General features: G+C 38.7%; 1 protein-coding gene across 3 annotated transcripts in view; it reads right to left on the reverse strand.

Annotated features, from left to right (window-relative positions):
- The window catches only part of ADAMTS20 (ADAM metallopeptidase with thrombospondin type 1 motif 20), a 151,788-nt gene extending 131,706 nt beyond the window's left edge, over positions 1–20,082 (reverse strand). For all 3 annotated transcript variants that reach the window (XM_088798904.1, XM_088798905.1, XM_019748447.3), the window contains exons 1-3: positions 19,641–20,082; positions 18,687–19,048; positions 1,109–1,271 (exon numbers count right to left, since the gene is read on the reverse strand). In XM_088798904.1, coding sequence (XP_088655030.1) covers positions 1,109–1,271; positions 18,687–19,048; positions 19,641–19,731 — 616 coding nt within the window. In that variant the 5' untranslated portion in view covers positions 19,732–20,082. The remainder of the gene's footprint in view (positions 1–1,108; positions 1,272–18,686; positions 19,049–19,640) is intronic.
- Positions 20,083–20,555: the final 473 nt, after the last annotated feature.

Below are 20,555 nucleotides of genomic sequence, written 5' to 3' on the forward strand. Positions count from 1 at the left end.
CCACTGCAAAATGGCACTCTTATAATAGCAAAGGTTAAGAAGTGCACTCCCAGGGAAAACCTTCAAAGGCCTACATATCATTATATCCCAAAACAGATGGCATCTCAGTGCTTGGAACTATAGCTTCTGGACACCTACAATCTCCAATAAATCCTTTCTAATCCCACTCTTTTGTCTAGATTTTGTACTTTGATGATAACTGCAGGTGCCTTTCTCCATACTTCACAGAATGACATACAATGACATGGTGAAGATACATGCACATACATGGACACAGCTCTTAATATGACTTCGATGCAATGTACAAGCATTTTACTAGCAACAGATTTATACTTTAAAGAAATGCATGATTCTTAGATTGTAATCCATTACAAATCTTCAGTAGTCTGAATTTTAGAGGAAAAATGATGAAAACATACCTCTCTCATATATTGCTGAAGCATACATTGATAAAAACCACTTTCCAAAACATAGTGGAATTATCTAGTATCTATGTGTATACTCTAGAGAAACTCTCAAACAGAGGAGAGGAGGACAAACATATTCAGAAGTGTTGTTCATAATTATGAAAACTGCAAACAACCCAAAATTCATCAACAGGAAAATGGACATAAGATCTGTGATACACAAATACTGGACAGCAATGAAAATGAGTGAACTGCAGCTACATGGGTCAACATAGCTGAACTTCAGTTACTAGACAGAGCAAAACGGGTAATCACAGAAAACTATATACAACACTTCCTTTATATAAGGTAAAAAAGCATGCAAAATTGACCATGTTATTTATTGCTACTTAAGTTCAGTTTTGTTTAATTATCTACAATTCTGCTAAGAAAAATTAAATCATACTAGTGTGACTCACCGATTGAGGTGAAAACTTTCTAAGGTTAATTGCTACAAATCCCATATACCGAATACTGTTTTTGGATTTAAGTTTAGTCTACTACCACAAAATTGCATTCAGACATTAGATGGTTTTCTCATAGGTCAAGAAAATGTGTTTGAAACATCATACTTCAATATTTAAGGGAAATTTGCAAATTCTGACCTATAAAAAGATTTAAATAGTATAAGTTAACCCAAATACTTTCACTTCATACTTTACCTGAAACATCACAAGGCTTATGAGAATGCAGAAAATAGTTCCTCTTTAATTCCTGTCTGTATATAAGATGTGGCTTGTTATGATTATCTTCATGTTCACTCCCATCTGCCTTCATTAGAGGTTCTAAGAAATATTCACCATCATGTGCTTTAAATGTTCCCATCTGAAAATTAAAAGAAATAATAAAACTTAACAGTTTTGTTTTCGTCACTAAGAGAAAGCACACCATGCCGTAGGTTAAAATGAACACACAGAAGCAAGATCCAGGAGTCTGTTCACTGAATGTCATCAACTGAACACAGGGTTCCCTTTCCATGGCTCACTTTTCTCACTCTAGTGAATAAAGTCATGAACACTGGCTGGTATTCCAATGGGTAGAGCTGAGATGACAAGCACTCCACGTGTAAAGAATGGCATACACAACAGCATCAAAATGGCAAAAAGTCAAGCACATTCTAGAAATAAGAAAGCCTGTTTGGCTTGGCCTACGTAAGGTAGTAGTGTGAGACAAAACTTAAAAGGTAGGTCGGGGTCAGAAAAATAGAGATGTTAAAATGTGATGCTAACAATTTAGAATTTGTAAACAATGGAAAGCCACTGAAGAGTTTTCACAAAGACCTGCGTTCTGAATTCCAGAATCCAATATCCAACTTACTACTCAACATCTCCACTTAGATAACTAGTACCATTCATAACCTTAACATGTCCAAAGCCAAACTCTTGATTGCTGGTCCAAACCTGGTGTTTCTGCAATGCTCTCTATTTCAGTAAATGAATATTCAGTAAGTGAATATTCAGAACCTGAATATTATTATTCAGATTGCTCAGCACAAAAATCCTTAGAGAGGAATTGAGTCTGGTTCTTTCACATCTCACATTCAATTTATCTTCAAATCCTGATGCCTCAACCTTTAAGGTACAACTGACAACCACCCACTTCTCCCAAACTTTAAAACTACATCCATGATCTAACCTAACATTATCTCCTTCCTTAACTAAATCAATGGCTCTTTAGAATCTAGTCTCTACAGAACAGTCACAGTAATTTCTCTTAAGTCTAGATCCTGTCACTCTCAAACACAAAAACAAAAACTCTAATGACTTTTCACGTCACTCAGTAAAATCCAAGTTCTTACAACAATGTCCTGTGCGATTTGCCCACCCCTTTGCCCCACCCGTCCCTCCGAGCACACAGACTACCAGTAGTTCTGACTTCATCTTCTCCTACTTGCACCGTGGCTCATTCTAGAGCTCGCAGAGCTTCCCTCCTGGTTTCTTTCCTATTCCTCAAACATGACAAGCGCACTCTCACTTTAGGACCTTCCTACTTAACTAAACTTTCTGCTTCAAGCACTTCTCCCTGATGGCTCACGATCACTTGTTTCACATCTCTACTCACCATTCATCACCCTATAGGAAATGGCACCCAGTCTCCTATCTCTCTTTTATCCAGTTTCATTTTCCTTCATAGCAGTTATCGTTACTTGATGTATTTTTATTTATGTTACTTGTCTGATACAATCGACTAAAATATAAGCTCCACGAGAGTAGAGCTTTGCCTGTACTCTTCTCTGCATGCTTCTCAGGCCTACCACATACCAGATGTTGGATAATGAGTAAGACTGTAAGGTATGAAATTTAATCTAGTAACATTGTGTGCTATGGACGGTAACAACAAAAAAAATACTAGCAGTTATAAGACAGAGGCTATAACACAGAAGAGAGGTAAGAAAACTTGAATTATGGTGACAGTGATGGTAGGACAGTTAGAACAGAAAGGTTTTGCAAGATGCCAATACCTGAGGAAAGCAGAAAAACAGATAGTGAGAGAAAGAATGTATGATAGAGATAATTTTCTGGGAAAATATAATTTACTAAAATAACACCAGAAATGTTAAAAATCTAAACAGATCCCTTTTCTATTGAACAGAAAAAGGTATCAGAGTTACATCATAAAATCTCCCGGCCTTGATGATTTCACAGAGAAATTCCACCAAGCCTTGACAGAGCAGATAATTCCACTGTTATTTAAACTGTTCCAAAAGATGTAAAAAATAAAGCATTCAACTTATTTTTATGAAGCTTGTGTGAACTTACAACAAAACATCATAAAGACGGCACCAAAACAAAACAAAAAATATACGGGGCAAGCTCATGTAAGAATATCAAGATAAAAGTCCTAAGTTGTATTAGCAAATAAAATTCAGCAACACATGAAAAAAATAATACATGATGAGATAAAGTTTATCATAAGAACATAAGTACAGTTCAATATTGGGAAACTATTATATAATTGTACTCATTATATATAATGAATTGATATGATTCATTGCAATCACTTATACAAAGAAAAAAATCACATGGCTTTTGACAAAAATCCAATAAACATCTTGATTTTTAAAATATCAATGAAATACAAATAGATGGACGCTTCCTTAACAAGATAAACTAAATCATAGCCCAAAGACAGCATCATGCATAAGAAAGACATGTGCAAAGTATGTGTCTTTCTTATGACCCACTTAGGTCAGAAACATAAGGATGCCCAGAATCACTTGTACTAAAAGAATTAGATAAAAGAGATGAGAACTATAAAAAACTGAATGGGAAGCATTAAAACTATCATCTTCGTAATCAGTGTATACCTTAAAAATAAAAATTTAACTGAAAAACGACTATAATAACCACTAAGTGAATTCAGTGAGGTAAAATATACAGGCTTCAATAGTTTTCACACGTATAAAAACAACAACTAAAAGGTATTATAGAAGAAACAATCTAACTTACAAATAAAAAGATTAAATAAAAAGATTAAAAGAATAAAATCAATTAGAAATTTTTAGGTCTCTAAAATGTTAAAGCACTACGAGAGAACTACAAAAGAAAACTTAAATGGAACCACTTGCCTTGTTCTTGAGTGGTGAGAGTCCCCAAATGAATCTATAAACATAAGATCCCAATTGAACAAAACACCAACAAATATTTTAGCATGTAAACTGCTTCTAAAGTTCATGTGGAAAAAAATAAAAATAGCCAAGATAATGATAAGAAAACAATGAGGTGGGACTAGGACTAGAAGATATTAAAATATTATAAAGCCACATTAGTAAACACTATAATGCTGGCACACGGAAACCAACAGACCAATGAACTGAATAGAAAGGCAAGCAATAAATTCTAAATCATACAGGACTTAACATTATTGTATATAAACAGTATCTCGAATCAATGATGAAACTGAGTATTTAATAGCATTGCAACAAGTGGGAAGACATTTGGAAAAATAATTTGGCCATATCCCACAGAATAAATTTCAAAGGATCAATGATGTAAACTTTTGAAATAAAACCTTAACATCACTAGAAGATAACATGAGAGAATTATTTTATAACTTTGGAGTAGGACAGGTTATTCTAACCGTTACTTAAAACCCATGTTAAACTCCACATTTAACCATTACTTAAAACCCATTACTTAAAAGTAATTAACCATTACTTAAAACCCATGTTAAACTTAACATTTAAAAAATGTTAAACTTCACTCAGGAAGAACAGAAATCAATACTAAACTGAGGAACCTTTTTCACAAATGAGATTGGAAAAATCTAAGTTTTGTAACATCGAATGTGCCTGGGAAAACAGGCACTTTCATATACTGCTGTTAAAAATGTAAATCGATGCAATCACAATGCAAAGCAATTTGATAGTATCTACCACAATTATAAATGCATTAGCCCTTTGGTGTAGCAATTGCCCTTCTGAGAATTTATCCTACAGATACTGTATATTGTTCACATGTAAAGTAACACAGGCTTATTAACTATAGCATTTTTTTTTTAATAGCAAAATACTGGAACCAATTCAAAAGTCCACTGACAGGATTTGTTTACATAAACTATGGTACAGCCCACACACTGGAAAATCTTGTGGTTCTAGACAAAAGGAAAATAAACACTCTATGCAGCAATATGGAAAGACCTCCAATACAATTATTAATGCAAAATATAAAACTGTAAAACAGGATGTATAGTTCACTACTACTTGTGTAACAAAGAAACAAAATTTCTATTTGCCTAGTTGCTACTAAAGAAACTCGAGAAGAATTTATTAGAAACAGGACAGGTACAGGTTGGAGAAAGTAGGTGGATTCAGGAAAGACTAGGTATCGCATCCTTCTTACCTCAAGGGCTTCATACACTCTGTTCCCTGTACCTAAAATATTCCAATTCCCACACTTCACCTCACATTCCTGCCTCATCCCTCTCCACCTAGCTGGCTCCATCTTATCCTTCATGTCTCAGCTTAAATAGCCACTACCTAAGAGGTTTCCTTTGACCAATTATCTAAGTAACCACATCCCTACTCTTGAAAATATATTACTTCTTTATGTTAGTTTGATTTCTTCAAAGCATTTATGATGTAGTTATACATTTGTTTACTATTTATAATTATTATCCCTCATTAGACAGGGGGCTTCGTATAGGCAGAGACCTAGCCCTGAATTTGTATTGCTTAACATAGTACTTAATACGTAGCAGCCATGGTACACAGTAAATATTGGTCAAAGCATAAAAGCTATTATTTCCTACTCTTGGTAAATTCAGCTTGCGTTGAGCAGACATAGGACAAATTTAGACTCACAGGTCAGAGCTAGAGTACAGAAACTCTTGCATACAGGGATGTGTTCATCAAGACAGTCCATGAACTTGGGTGAAAAAAAGTTACATCATTATCATTAACCTCCAATGGAAATTTAGCATTTTCTTCAGCTATAAATGTAGGCAACAAATCTGTGATACAGCCAGTGGAAAGAAAGATCTTTTCATCACATGAAGATGTTTGCGATCTCAAAATATTGTTTATGTGCAATAGTTATCAGATCTGCCATTAGATCTCATTTGATGTGCTAATAAGCGAAAATTTACATAACTATTTTTTAATATTTTGATAACTATATTTCATTATAATTGATTTGGTATTTTATCTTAGACACTTTAAAACATTCTGAGAAGGGTTCCACTGGTGAATTATTAAAGGGTTTGAAGAGAAGTGAAAGGAGGGAGGGCAGTCACAGTCACTTTGAAAGATTAAATAATATCATTGAGTAGCTAAGGGAAGACCAGCAAGGGGGGTGTTTAAGCCATCAAGGTATGAACTACAAAGGGCGTACATCTGTTGGTGGTGACGAGAGTGGAAAGAAGCCTTCGGATGGTCAGCATTTGTAGATAGATCCCTTTCTCTAGTCTGGAAAGGCTAAATCATCAAGGGTAGGCATTTATAATTATATTAATACCTAACTCCAATATGTACAGCAGACATCATTTATATATATTTATAATTTATTTCAACCTAACAATAACTCTTTGAGGTAAGTTATATTATTATCCCCACTTTACAGGTGAGACAAATGAGGAGCAGAGGTTTAAGTAACTTGTCCATGTCTTCTACCTGGTAAGTGACAAGACGGAGATGTGAACCCAGGTAGCCTGGCTCCACGATTCACACATTACTCCATTACATTGTACTAGTCATCATACACCAACATTTATAAATCTTACAAAATAGTTGACAGATACTTAATGAGAACCTATGCTATGTGCATGGCACAGTTCTAGGAGCTAGATACAGAGATGAACATGACAAAATCCCTGCCTTCAAATAATTTATAGAGGAAAAGGCAGACAATAAACGAAAATATAATATGCCAGGTGCTAATAGGTGCAATGGAGAAAATAAAATAAGGTAAGGAGGCAACGGTAGAGGGTGAAGCTAGCATAATGAGGATGTCGCCACAGAAAACTCCGGGAGAATATTCCAAACAGAAGGAGCAGTGACTGAAAGGCCCAGTGATGGGAAAAGCTTGGCAGGTTCAAATGAGACAGTACAGTGAGGCTGAAGCTGTGCCAGCAAGGGGTATGCAGGAAAAGCAGCTGGGCAAACAGGGCCACACATTATGCTTGACATCGAAAAGCACTCATCACACTTCAGAATATACAGATATACATTTATCTACATTTAAAACCTTGCAATTTTCCACTTAGAAAAGCGTATTTCTACGAAGAACCAATTCAGAAATGAATACACATATGAATTACTCAGTTATAGATAGTATAAGCCCAGTTTCAGGGAATGAGGCACCGCTTCCATTTTTTAATTACAAATACCTTAAAATGATTTTGAGATGACTTTGAAATCACTGCTTTAAATTTTACTGTAAATAATAAACACAGTTCATGTCACTTTTAACTGAATAATCATTTAAAGCCATTTAAATTATTGTGGCAATTGCAGTCATAAAGTTCTCTTTACCCTCATAATTATCTAGATCAATTTCTCCTCAAAAGATAACAAAGGGTTTTTTATTTTTACAGTTCCAAAACCTAAAACATTGCCTGGAACATAGCACTCAATACATAGCTGTAGAAATGAACATTTTTGCAACAAATATGACGGAACACCTGGCTTTTTCTCCCCATATACCCTTTAGTAATCTTTTTTTTCCCTCTAACATTTTTAAATTATGGCAATTTGCAGACTTGTCTGAGATATTTACATAATTTTATTTCAATGCTGAAAATGAAAATGTTCAACCACTCTTGGTTAGGTAATGTGCTAATATGTTAGGATTACATATTTTTCAAAAGCTTAAATATTAATGAAATTCCATCATACATACTGAAATTATAGTCTTAAAATAAAAAGCTATATATTCAGCATTCATCTATTTTTTAATACTTTTCCAGTGGCCTCTATATACGCTTGCATTATTTAGTTCCACCAGTGTGTTTTCTAGATATAATTACACCCACTTCTAATATATACCAAAATTCCAGCTTTCTCTGCTCCCAGAGATAATTTCAGCTATATTTATAAATTACAAAGACACTGGTTTTGAAATCCCAGTAAATGGACCCATGGAAAATCTCTTTCTGCCTTTTTTTAAAAAGCATGCTGAAGATGGGAGATGGATAGCATCTTGGTAAAGATACAAATAGACATGAGGTAACTTGTTACTTAATCTAAATGCACCTACAAAACTATTTTGAATAATGGCATACTTTCCCAAAGAATACTGAAAATATTTATACCTTGGAAAATTTTTTGTACTCCTTTAAACCAAAACCTGACTATGAGTTACTTCTATTATAAAGTTCCAATAAAACTGCACATGGGCCCAACCTGTATTCCCAGGTGAAAAGCAAATATAGTTCTATCCAGAGTCCATCAGCTTGTAAGTTGTGCTAAGAATTTGCCTTTATAACTCAAAGGCCTTTTCTTCAACCAAACCTTTATGTTTTAAAATTTGTTCAAGAACAAATGGCAAATAATTCGTCCTCAGAGTGACTTCCCTGTATTTATCAATGAAGTAGTTAAAAGAATTTTACTTCTACCAATTTTTCTGTAATCTACTATATGCAGAAGACTTTCTGTTCAAAGAATAAAAATATTAGAGCTTCGTCTAAAGGCTCCTAATGAAGCATTTATTTTTTTTAACTTGGAAAGGAACCTGGTAAGGAACTGGAAGACTTAACAGGTGGTTGATAGAATTATGTTTAGATCATGCCATATTTTTAGCAACTTCCCTGTCTGCAGATAGGCACTGCAATTTGATTCAGGAGAAATGCCAATCAAATTCCAAACACTTTCATTTGATGACTATTAAAAGCAGCAAAACTAGTTTTCACTTGGGCAAGGATTTCCCAATTACTTGGAGCAATGATGTTCTATTTGCCAAGCGGTTTGGAAAGGCAGTAAGTGATTGTACAACTGGTTTCAATTTACTCTCATAGGCCAACATTTTTATATGTTTAGAGGATTTTTATACAATTGTTTTTCCAAAATGTTCTTATTTCAGTATCATGGCATCCGTCCATATAGTTTTTTTCCTGAATACATGACAAACACATGTATTATACTATAGCAACAACCAATAGTGTACTCTCAGATTTCATTGAAGGATAAAAACAAGTACAAAACATAAACCATTTGTACTCTTTCCCCAGATCATTTAGTTATTACATAAGGTAACTAGAGAACAACATTAAAAAAATAAGGTACTATTGAATAAGGCAATTAAAGCCTACACTGAGAAATTTTAGTAACAAATTGCTCCCAACTATTAATAAAATTGGATTTTCACTTAAGAGCTTGATCACTGGTAATTACTACCGTGTTTCCCCGAAAATAAGACTTAGCCAGACAATCAGCTCTAATGCATCATTTGGAGCAAAAATTAATAAAGACCCAGTATTATATTATATTATACCCAATCTTATAGTAAAATAAGACAGGGTCTTATATTAATTTTTGCTCCAAAAGACGCATTAGAGCTGATTGTCCAGCTAGGTCTTATTTTCAGGGAAACATGGTACCATGATGTCTACAAATTTAGTTTTTCAATCTTTAATCATGTCATATAATAAGAAACAGTTAGATGTTATTTGTAATAAGAGAGCCTAAGTATGAGTCTTGGGTTTGCATTCATGGAATCTTGGGCAAGTCACTTCATATCTTGGACCTCAAGTTCCATGACATGTAAAACAAAATAGAAATAATTCTATCTACCTAATTTCCTGAGAAATACAATGCATGTTAAAATAATGTCAATAACTTTTGAAATTGAATATATTTTGAAATAGGATTAAAAAATTCTCCATAAAAACCAATGTTTCAGCTGCCCCTTTAAACCTAGGCAGAAAATAATTGCTATGTAAAAAGGGTCATGAAGATTAATTCTGAGCGTCATCGTTATTCTGGGATACTCTGTTCAGTTCAAAAGGTTTGTCTCCCTGACAGTTTCTCATTACAACACCACTCACTGATCATAGGAAATACTGTATCATATATACGCACACACTGAATGAATGAATCCATGATATGAAGAAAACATAATTGGCTCCAGAAGTCTAAAGCAGAATATTTATTGCAAGATTTTTAAAAAGATGAGTCTTTCTTTTCTCCTCTAGCAGCATTCTTCATTCCCCATTCCACAGGACAATTCCAGGTTTCCAGTGTAAAAGTGAGAGGGGACAATAAAAAGGAAATGTTACTGATACCTCACTTAAAAAGAGACTACTCCCTCACTAAGTCCTTGCCCATGAGGATCGTGAAAATAAGACAAAGACTTGAGACTTATCTACCCAAGATTTATGTAGCTAAATGACCCAGGTTCAAATAGTGTCTGAGCTACATCAATAATAAGGACTAAGTTATGTGGTATTTCTCTTTCTTGTAAGCACTAGGGTGTTTTTCAAGTCATATGAACTCACTGAAAGTGGAGAGAACTGTCAAAGAAAAGCCACATTCTTGTGGGGTCTGGGAAGTGGTTCTCAGGACAGCCTCTCCCAACCTCTTACTAAAATATCTGTGAAGACATAAAATCTGAAGTCATTATAGCATCTAGAAATTTAACAATAAATCATTAAGAACTAATTCATAGGTAAATAATGGAAATATGATCATGATATATTGCCAAATGTTATGTCAACATTACTCTAAAAGATATATGTATATATAATATCTACAAGTACACAATGCCATATACCCGCCAGACCATCTATCATATTTATATTTTCCTACTCTATCTTTTAACTTACTTATTTAGATATATGGTACCCTTCAATTATCTAGGCAAACATTTTTTCATTTGTTATGTCTCCCTTTGCATTACCTACCTAAATATTACAATACATGTTTTTCTACATTTTCAATACAATAGGAATTTTATTTGGTTTACCAGTAGGACGAGAATCCAGTATTTTGTTTTGCCTTATAAGATATTCTTGGCCTTTGGATTGAACATAAATACCTTTTAGGCTTTTGGCAACTGTCACAGGAAACTAACTTGAAGCAATTAGCAAAACTTGATTTGCCATCAGAAGTCAACTAGGTTTTTGATTATATGGTCAAAGAAACCATGAGCCTGGACTGAAGAAGCCTTGACTGTTTTCATTGTAATCTACAGACTCTCAGAATTACGCTAGCATTCCTGAAGCCCCACCCCCTCATGGCATCTTCCCCAGAATCGATTTCAAATGTGGCCATGGAGGATGGGCAAGATCCTCCGAGAGAACCAGAGCCAGGAACCTTGGTGACTGATGGACTTCTCAGAAAGATGAATCAAGGATGATAATCAAGAAACTCTCCTCCTGCTTATTAGTTGGTCTCTCCCAGAAGAAATCCAGAATTGTATAAATCAGTGACTATTGGGTATCTCCCCTTCTCGCTGTAGAAGGCTAACATTAGGGCTGCAGTCATGCTGACTAGGCTGTACATTGGCTTGGGGGAGGTGCAGATAATTTGTCCTATTAATTCATTAGTTGCTAAACCACAAAGAGCCACATCTGAACTTTATGGAGAAGACTGTATTACCCAGAGATCCTGGACTTTGAGCCAGAGACACTGTCCCTCCAGGGCTGAAGATGAATATGTTTGATGTGTAGGAAGAGAAGAGCAAAGAGATATTTGGTGAACAGAAGGATGTCCTGTGGTAAAGACTGTTGGTGATCACCATTATCTACTCTCCCCTCTTCGTTCTGAGCATATCACTGTTCTTCATTTTCCAGCCTTCTGAATCTAGAGCCAGGCAACTGGTTTTCATCAACAGAATGTACATAGAAGTGGTGTCCATTCTTTGGACTGAGAGTACACGTTTGGACTGAGGCAATCAAGAGTTCGTATGCCTCCTCCATGCTATTACTGTGGTAATAAGTCATTTATGTAGCTCATGAATATTTTTAATTAATAAATTTAATGCTGTAATAGGACATTATGTACCACCAATATCTAAAGGTGATTAGTACATAAATGATTGATCAGCATTTGTTGAAAAAGAGTGAACAATCCATTTCTTCCTCTGAATATTATGAATTTGACAGCTTAATTAACTATATTTTATGAAAACTGTAGTTATTAGCAAAACAAGAATCAAGTTACAAGTAACAAAAGTGCAGTGTAAGCCCATATGAATGGAACACAACTTAGATATCATCTGAAAAAGATTTAATCTATACAAATTTTATGTTCAAATACGTCAACTAAAATTGCTAATACAATTTTCCTTTACTGAATGACTGATGTAAAGAAGAGCTAACCTAATTATTTGGTACATATTAGTAAAAGCTGCTTTAGTTCATTCATTCATATACATATTGAAAATTTCTATATGCTATATTGTGTGTGTGCGCATGTGTATATATATATATATATATATATATATATATATACACACACATATATATGTGTGTGTGTGTATATATATATATATATATGCTAAAATGAATATATATCATCCCTACACTTAAAACTTACAAATGAGATAGAATTATGGACAAGTAACTACAATTCAATATATTATGCATAAAACATCCAGTGGTGAAACAAAAAAAGGCCTGGTCAGCTCTGTCTAGAGAGGAACAGGGGAAAGAAAAGAAGGCTCAAAATGGATCTGGATGGATGAGTGGCAGTTTAAGGGAAAGGACGTTCTAGACGAAATTCAAACAATTATGAAGATTAAAGTAAACCTATGATAGAATCAAACACATGTTTCTAGAATCATCCCTTTCTTGCCATCTGTTTCTCTGTCATTACCTTTCTTAAAGGCCACAGGATCCCTCGGTGATTTAAGTCAGAGTCATTAGAACCATTTTGGTCTCCTCTTACAGTCCAAAATTCTAGTGGTTCTCCTGCAAGTTTGCTCAACTTCAGCACTACCAACATTTTGATAACTTGTGTTGTAGGAAGCCGTTTTGTGAATTGTGGAATGTTCAGCGACATCCCCAGCTTCTACATAGCTTCCCCTCTCCCTATTCCGCACATCTTTAGGGTTTCCGGGCAGGAATTCCCGCCCGTTCTCAGGAATTTTTTTCGCTTTCCCATTCCAGAATCCTGAGATACAAACTGTTTTCTGTTCTTCACGATGAATCATTTCCGCAAAGCGATGGCCGATACTACCAACCACCTGGGTTTAAGGAGCCAATTTTTCCCGATTTCCCAACCAACTTTTCTCAGGATTCGAGAAAGGAAAAGCAAAAAAAAATCCTGAGAATGGGCGGGAATTCCCACCCAGAAACCCTATAAATGGTGACAGCCAAAAATGTCTCCACACATTGCCATATGTCCCTTGTGTGGGGGTGGGGGGTGGGGGGGTTGGGGGTCTGCTCCCAGTTGAGAACCACTGGTCTACAGTAGTGCACCTTCCATAGGCACCCACTCTTCTTCACCACTAAAACCACACACTTCAAGTGGCCTCTCTTCCTTACCCTGAGACTACAGCAGTAGTCCTCAGTGACTCACTCCTCCCTGGTACCCTGCACAATGTCGCATAAGGGAAGACCTCTCCTAACACATCAAACTAGCCCACCATCTGCAGTTCAAGCCCTCATCCCTCACAATGCATTCCAGGCCTCAACAATCTGACTCCAACATTACCTTTCACCCTCGCCTTCTAACCTGCCCTACTTTTCAGCTACACAGACCCACAAGAAGCCCTTTTCCTAGTCACATGTTTATTCATCCCTCAAAGTCCAATCGAGAAGCCTTGTCCAATACAGGTCTCATAACACTCTTAATCACTCCTTTCTCAAAGTTCACATAGCACTTTTTGCACTCCTTCACTATTTTCATTAAGTATTTGTGTGCCTGGTGTCACTATGTGGTGGCCCTGAGAATGCTGGGCATAACTGGCCCAGGGCCCCAGGTGCTGGGCTTTGAAATCCATCACAGTGTTTGTGTCCCAAGTGCGAGTCCCAGTCAGTACCCGAGTATAGCAAGGATGCTAAGAGTAAACTCATTAGGAGGCACGGGACTCTTCTCCCAACCAAATGTCTTGAGGCGTGCTTTGGTGAGTCTTACTTAGACTGCCCAGCAGCCTAGAATGTTCCTACGCAACATGCTCATCCTCTGTCTTCACCTGTTTCAGACTTCATTACTCTCTTTTTATTTGCTCTAACACAGATACTTGCTCTAAGATCCTTGCACACTTAATCCCCTCTTGCCATCTGCTTCTTGGAAGACCCTAGACTAACACTAGAATGTTAAAAGTAGAGGCATAAGACATTCTCCCATGTTGTTTGACTGAATACTTGAATGAGTTTATGAAAAATTAAAGGAGGTCCTTATGAATTTTTCCAACAAATAAATATGAATACAGAATGGCATGTGTAATGACTGGGGCTGTATTAGTTCTGGACAAATAGGAATATAGAAAATAAAATTTTCCCAGAATAGACAAAATCCTGTAACGACACTACTGATAGTTTCCATACAATTATTTCTTGTCTGAACAAGAAGTTACTAGAGCAACTCAATCATCAGTCATCAGAGAGCATTAGTGCCTGACATGCTGTAGAATGGTTCATATGAGAAACTTCAAAAAAGTACACACAGCCACTGCAAGCTACTCTATGAGAATACTGTATAATCCAGATGCAATGTCTGGTTTTATGACATCTGGAAACTGTTTCTTTCAACCAAAGACTGTACTGCTTAAAATCCCACCAAGAAATAGTGAAGTTAACTGTCTGAGCAGTCAGGTTAGACCCTGAGGGCCTCTGGAAGAATGGAACCCACCAGGTAACATGAGAAGAGGGCGAGTAGAGCACAGGGTTGTGGGGAATAGCCTCTATACAATTGATACATGCTGTCGTGACAAGTATATGCCAAAAATACACCAACTTGTTAAACACTGACTTCTACTTTGGCAAAGTATACCAACATTATGAAAAGATCATTAATATGGCCATGGAAACAATTTTCTAAAACGGTTGTATGTAAAGGGATATTTTGAAAAAAAATTTCATCCTTTTCCTCTAAAAGTTACATTCCTCAGCAGCCACCAGAGAGAGGAAGGGCAGATGCTACCCTTCCTCAAAGGGGAACAGGTTAAGTCAATGAGATGTGAGCGGGAAACAGTGGATTCCAGGAAGAAAAGGGTGATGTTGGCAAACCAAACAGTTGGAAAGATGCATATGTGCTAACTTCTCTAGTGGAGGTTAAGACCCGGAAACAGAAAGCATGTTAGATAGTTTAAGAGGACTGCCAAGACAAGTGCTTTAGCATGCTATGTGGGATTCAGGGAGGGACCCTCTGAAAAAGCACCCCCCCCCCAATACACACACACACACACCAAAATTACAGGTGTGGCAGAATTTGGCAAAGAGAGAAACCAAATGTCCCCTGATTTTCAAAGACCATGGAGGGTTTCCGACCCTTCGAGGGGTCTGGGAGATTACCAGTAGCATCACGAAACCACTCCACACGGAGAGGGTGCTGCAGCAGGAGCAAAGTGACCCTTATGTCTGAGGTCTGCACAACGAATGCATCAAGCAGACAAGAAATTAAATATATGTTGCAAGCAGAACTCAGAGGGATATGCGTTACCAGTGAGAGCCCAGGAGGGAATGGTCAGTGAGTCCTAACTGAGCAAAGAAAGGCCACAAGTTCTCAGGTCCACAATTCAGCTGCTAGTGCCAGAAAGACAAAGAGACTAAGGCACGAAGGACATCAGAAACTAGAGAAACTGGAGCACAGTATGATTTTTCCCACCTCCCTCCCACACAATACAAAGATAGAACACGTAATGGCCCTGTATGGGGTCAATTTTCATCAATGGTCAATGCATGCTTAAATCCAGAGATGTGTAACACACATTAGCAGAAAAAATGAGGAAATCACATGCTCATTTCATTATGTTCAGGAAAAAACATTTGATTAAGTACAACATCCCTTCATGATTAAAAGCAAAACTAAAACAAAGCAAAGAGCAACTAGAAAAAAAAGAGAACTCTTAAGTTAACAAGACTGACTTGAAAACTCCTTCAGTAAACATCAACCTTAGGGTTTAATAGCCTGACAGAGGTCAAAGCCAGATCATCACTGTCGCAGACACAAAATCCCAAAGGTAAGTCGGGAAGCAAGCAGGAGCCGGGTCAGTAGGTTGGCATTGACTTCTGGGGCATAGTATCAAGACTGATCTGCAAACAACACAGCCGGGCCAGGTTGTGGGTACCACAATTTTATCTAAAGTCTAACCTGAAACTAGAAAGAAGAATTTGATACAATGACAAATGGACTCTAAAACCTACCAGAAGTTCTGCTATTTGATGAAACGATTAATCTAACAAAAATTAATGACAGAGTCAGGGTAGAAATAAACTACACAATATATATGTGTGTGTCTGCGTTTTAGTACTAATATCAAAAATAGGATCAAAGAAATGTGACTAACCTCATTAATCATTTAGATTTGTAATTGGTCATGATCACACTACTGAAAAAAAAGTTTAGATCCTAGTACTTCTATTTGCTGTATTACTGGAACTTTTCTACCTCTACCATGACTAATGTCCTTGACGTAGTCTTCCAGATACAAAGAAATTAAGATAAAACTAAGTTACATCGGTATACAAAAAACTTTTTAAAATGTTAAACTCTGATATATCAATAAGTCTATCAAAAATCAAAGTGCACACATAAATCAGATTAATAATGCATAGTGACTTAAGCCACCACATCCAAATTGACAGTGACAGGAAAGGATGAACTCCGGTTAAGACTTAAACATTTCCAACTGTTTTCTGATTTCAAAAGGGGACACTGAATAATAATTTGAACTACGCCAACATTATGAATCAACATGAGCAGAAACATCACTCCTAATAATGCTTCCCATCTGGAATGTTTTTCCATGCCATAAAATACTAAATCAAGAAAACATATTGACTATGACAAATGTGGGATAGTAAATATAGACTTTTCCAGACAAACTAAACATTATATTGAAAGGTTATAGAAAAAGAGTATTTTTCTTTCCTTTGATGTTTAGGTGGCCATGTAAATATTAGTGTGTTTCTGCTACAAGCATTTCACATTTACCCACAGCAGAAAGGAAAAAAAAAAAAATTGTTCAAGGCATTCCATGTAAATACAGCTCAAGATAACAGCATGAAAAAGACCAAAGTGACTTTCCACGTTTAGGAATGATCAATATTCACACCCAGGAAGACATCTTACATCAATTAACCTAAGAGGAAATATTAAATTTGGCCTGGTGAGAACTGTTACCAATTTAAAAAAATTTTTTTTAAAGTTTATTGGAGTAACAATGGTTAGTAAAGTTACATAGGTTTCAGGTGTATAATTCTGTAATACATCATCTATATATCATGTTGTGTGTTCACCACCCAGAGTCAGTTCTCCTTCCATCACCATATATTTGATCCCTTTCAATTTTTTACTTAAGGAATAGGCACTATTGATGTTCTGAATTTACTCTTTTAAATTTTGCTGAAAACAAACAAAAAACCCCCAAAACTAAAATACTTGGAGAAAACACTAGAATCCTGTAACTGAAATCCTAGTTGTTTCTTCTTGAATATGTATTGGAGGAGTTAATGATGAAGTGAGCTCATCTTTGTTCTAAGAGAAGTGTTATGTATCTGGGGTTCTATGAACCTGGAAGGGAAAGCATTACATCTTCATTTTCACTAACCTTTGACACTTAGATTTCCTTCAATTATGATTGTAGGTAAAACCACAGACATTGTGACTTCGTTACCAATAAAATGGCACTTTTGTATCCCATTAGAGTTGATGTAGCTATCTGGATCATTCATACCCATTAGTAAAAAAGTATAGTAGTAAATAGGCCCCTCCCCAATAGATATTATCTAATGCATTATTAAATAAGTATATGTGATCACACCACAAAGTGTAGTAGTTGTAACATTGTTGATTACTATTAGCATTTAAAAGGAAGCCAATTACACAATTTTCAATGTGTAAAATAACACAAAAATTATTATTTTAGAAGAATTTAGAGAAGAGGTCCTAGGTTTCCCCAGACTGCTGAAGTTCATAGCAAAATAATTTAGAACCTCTGCTTTAGAGGAAAATAAATGAAACAAATAGAACCCAGTTTTTCCATTTTATTTTCTCTCTCCACAATGAGGTTTTTACCAAGTCTCCATCTCTCACTCTGTCACTCTAATGACCATTCACTGGCATCAGACCTCTGTAGGTACTCTACGTTTTGAAACACTGCATTTTAAACAGGCATATTCAACCTCTTCTCTATTCTGTACCTCACAGATTAATAGCCATCCCCATACTATCAAAAACCAACTCTTCCTTTTTAAACCTTTTCGTTTTATGTGTATTCGTTCTTTTCCTTCTGTCATTCTAAATTCAAAGAACAAATTTAAGTAAATGCAGGAGATTCTGCCTCAATAGATGGTGAGAAATGGATGTGTCCGAGTGAAATCACACTTCATTTGTAACAGAGGCCTCATAAGGCCACTCCCTGACTCACTAACCCAGCCTCTGTCTGACACTTTTAAGTAAGTCTCAGCTTTGCTCAGAAGAAACTATTTTGTCCAGCAGGTAGACATGCTGTTCCTCCCAACCTCTCTCACTGCAGGAAGGAATGGCCTCTGGCTTGAGTTAATCTAGGTGTTAATCCCTCGGGTGGTCCACTCTGATCTGGAGTCACCAACCAACTCGGAAAAACCCATTGCAAGGCTGCCTGAACGCAGCTCTTCACTAGATCCCAAGATCATGCCAAAGGACCCCAGGGCGCTTACCAGGCCTCCACAGAGGCTGAAGACAGCTGTATGATCCTCCCGAGCATTGACCTGGCCGCGATAGAAGCAGTGGCGCAGATCTGGGGGCACCGCGCTGCTTTCCTCCGCCGCGGGCGCGGGGCCTCCCAAGTGCACCTCGGTGTAACCAGCCGCCAGGAAGGCCGCGTCCGCGCTCAGGTTCAGCTGGAAGAGCTGCCCATAGGCGCTAATTCGGTAGTGGGTCCTGAACGGCGTGGGCTCCAGCGCCTCCGAGCTACGCTTCCTCCGGCTAAAGTGGTGACTCTGAGGGAACACTTCGCCGAACTCATTGACCCGCGCGGGGGTCACCACTTCGTACGAGGCCAGAGTCCTCACCAGCGCTTCTGCAACCACAGGGATATAGCCATTGAGTCCCATCCCCACCCAATCATGCACTTCCAACTCCCCAACCGCAAACTTCTTCAACCAAACGTCCCGCCAAAGGTTCAAGGTCCCAGGTCCGGATACACCCGGGGGCGCGACAAATGCACACAGGCTGGCGAGCGCGCGCACACACACACACGTGCGCTCTGTGTGTGTGCTCTGATTTCCCACACCCCCGACTTGCTCCACCCTCCCCAAGCAAAGACTCAGGGCACTCATGGCCTTGAGCAGCCCACCTCCTTCCCCCATCCTTCTTCCTTCCCTGCCGCCGCCAATTCGTGCCCTCCCGGCGAACGCGCCACCCTGCCCCACGCGCCCCCACCGCGTGGTCCCGAGAGGGAGTCATGTACCCCGCGCTCGATTCCTCGAAACCCGACGCAGCCGCAACCTCTCGGGATGCTGGGGGCTAACTAACCTGGGAGTCCCGGGAGCCCCTGCAGGACCAGGGTCCCCCAACGGGCAGAGCCGCTCACTCGCCCACCCCCGTCCGCCTATCCCACTCGGGCCCCGCGCCCCCACCTCTCTGCTGAAGGCGCCGCGCGGTGACCTTACCTTGCCTGGGGTGGAAGTGAACTTCCCAAGATCTGGTGATGAAGAGCGAGAGCTGGTACAGCAGCCCCGTCAGCCACTTGGCCACCCGCATGGTTCCACCCGGGGGATCCCAACCCGGGAGGCCAACCCGAGCCAGCCGGCTTCCCCCTCGCTCCGCTGCCTCTCCTCTCTCTCGCACGCCGCTCTCCGCGCTGGCCGCCGCGGCGCCTCAGCAGCCTCCGGAGCAGCAGCCCCAGCCCCGGGCCGGCCCGTCTCGCCACACCGCCAGCCTCCGCTCCCTGAGCCGCTGCTTCATCTCACTACAGCCCCGCAGCTCCCTGCTCGCTCTCAGCAGCCTCGCTCCGCTTCCTGCGCCAGCACCGCCCTCAGAAGCCCTCTCCTTAGGTCCAGCTCCGCGCAAGGAAGCGTCTTAACCTAGCAGGAACGGTGCCAATATAGCCACCCCAGGCCGGGCCAGAGCGGGGTAGAGCCCGCCCCCAGGGGCCGGGCCCCGCCAATCAGCCGGAGGCGCGGCGCGGGCTTGCCCTCCAGCTTGCAGCCCGGCCCCCGGCCCCCAGCTGCAGTCGGAGTGCGGTCCCCACGGGCTCCAGCTGTGGGCATGCAACATGGTGAGCAGCCCGAGGCCCAGCTGGACACCATCCCGGTACCTGTAAAACCCAGGACTGATACAAGCTGCGAGGCCGAGGTCCAGATAGGTGATAGGTGTGTGAGGTTTTCAGTTCTTATAATGAAATAAAAAGCATCAGATGGAAAGTTTCTGTTATTTATGTTTCACGGTAATTGTAGGCTTCTCAAACAAGATAAAATAAGCTTCAGCGGGAAGTTCTTGTAGGCAGAGGATGCTACGAATGAAGCTTAATAGCCAGGCCTCGGTGTGTCCTAGGAGTTGTTGGGAGTTTCACTGTTGTAAATGAA

The sequence above is a fragment of the Rhinolophus sinicus genome, chromosome 1, assembly GCF_057876585.1.
Source record: "Rhinolophus sinicus isolate RSI-liver-muscle chromosome 1, RSI-T2T, whole genome shotgun sequence".
Taxonomy (NCBI): Eukaryota; Metazoa; Chordata; class Mammalia; order Chiroptera; family Rhinolophidae; genus Rhinolophus; species Rhinolophus sinicus.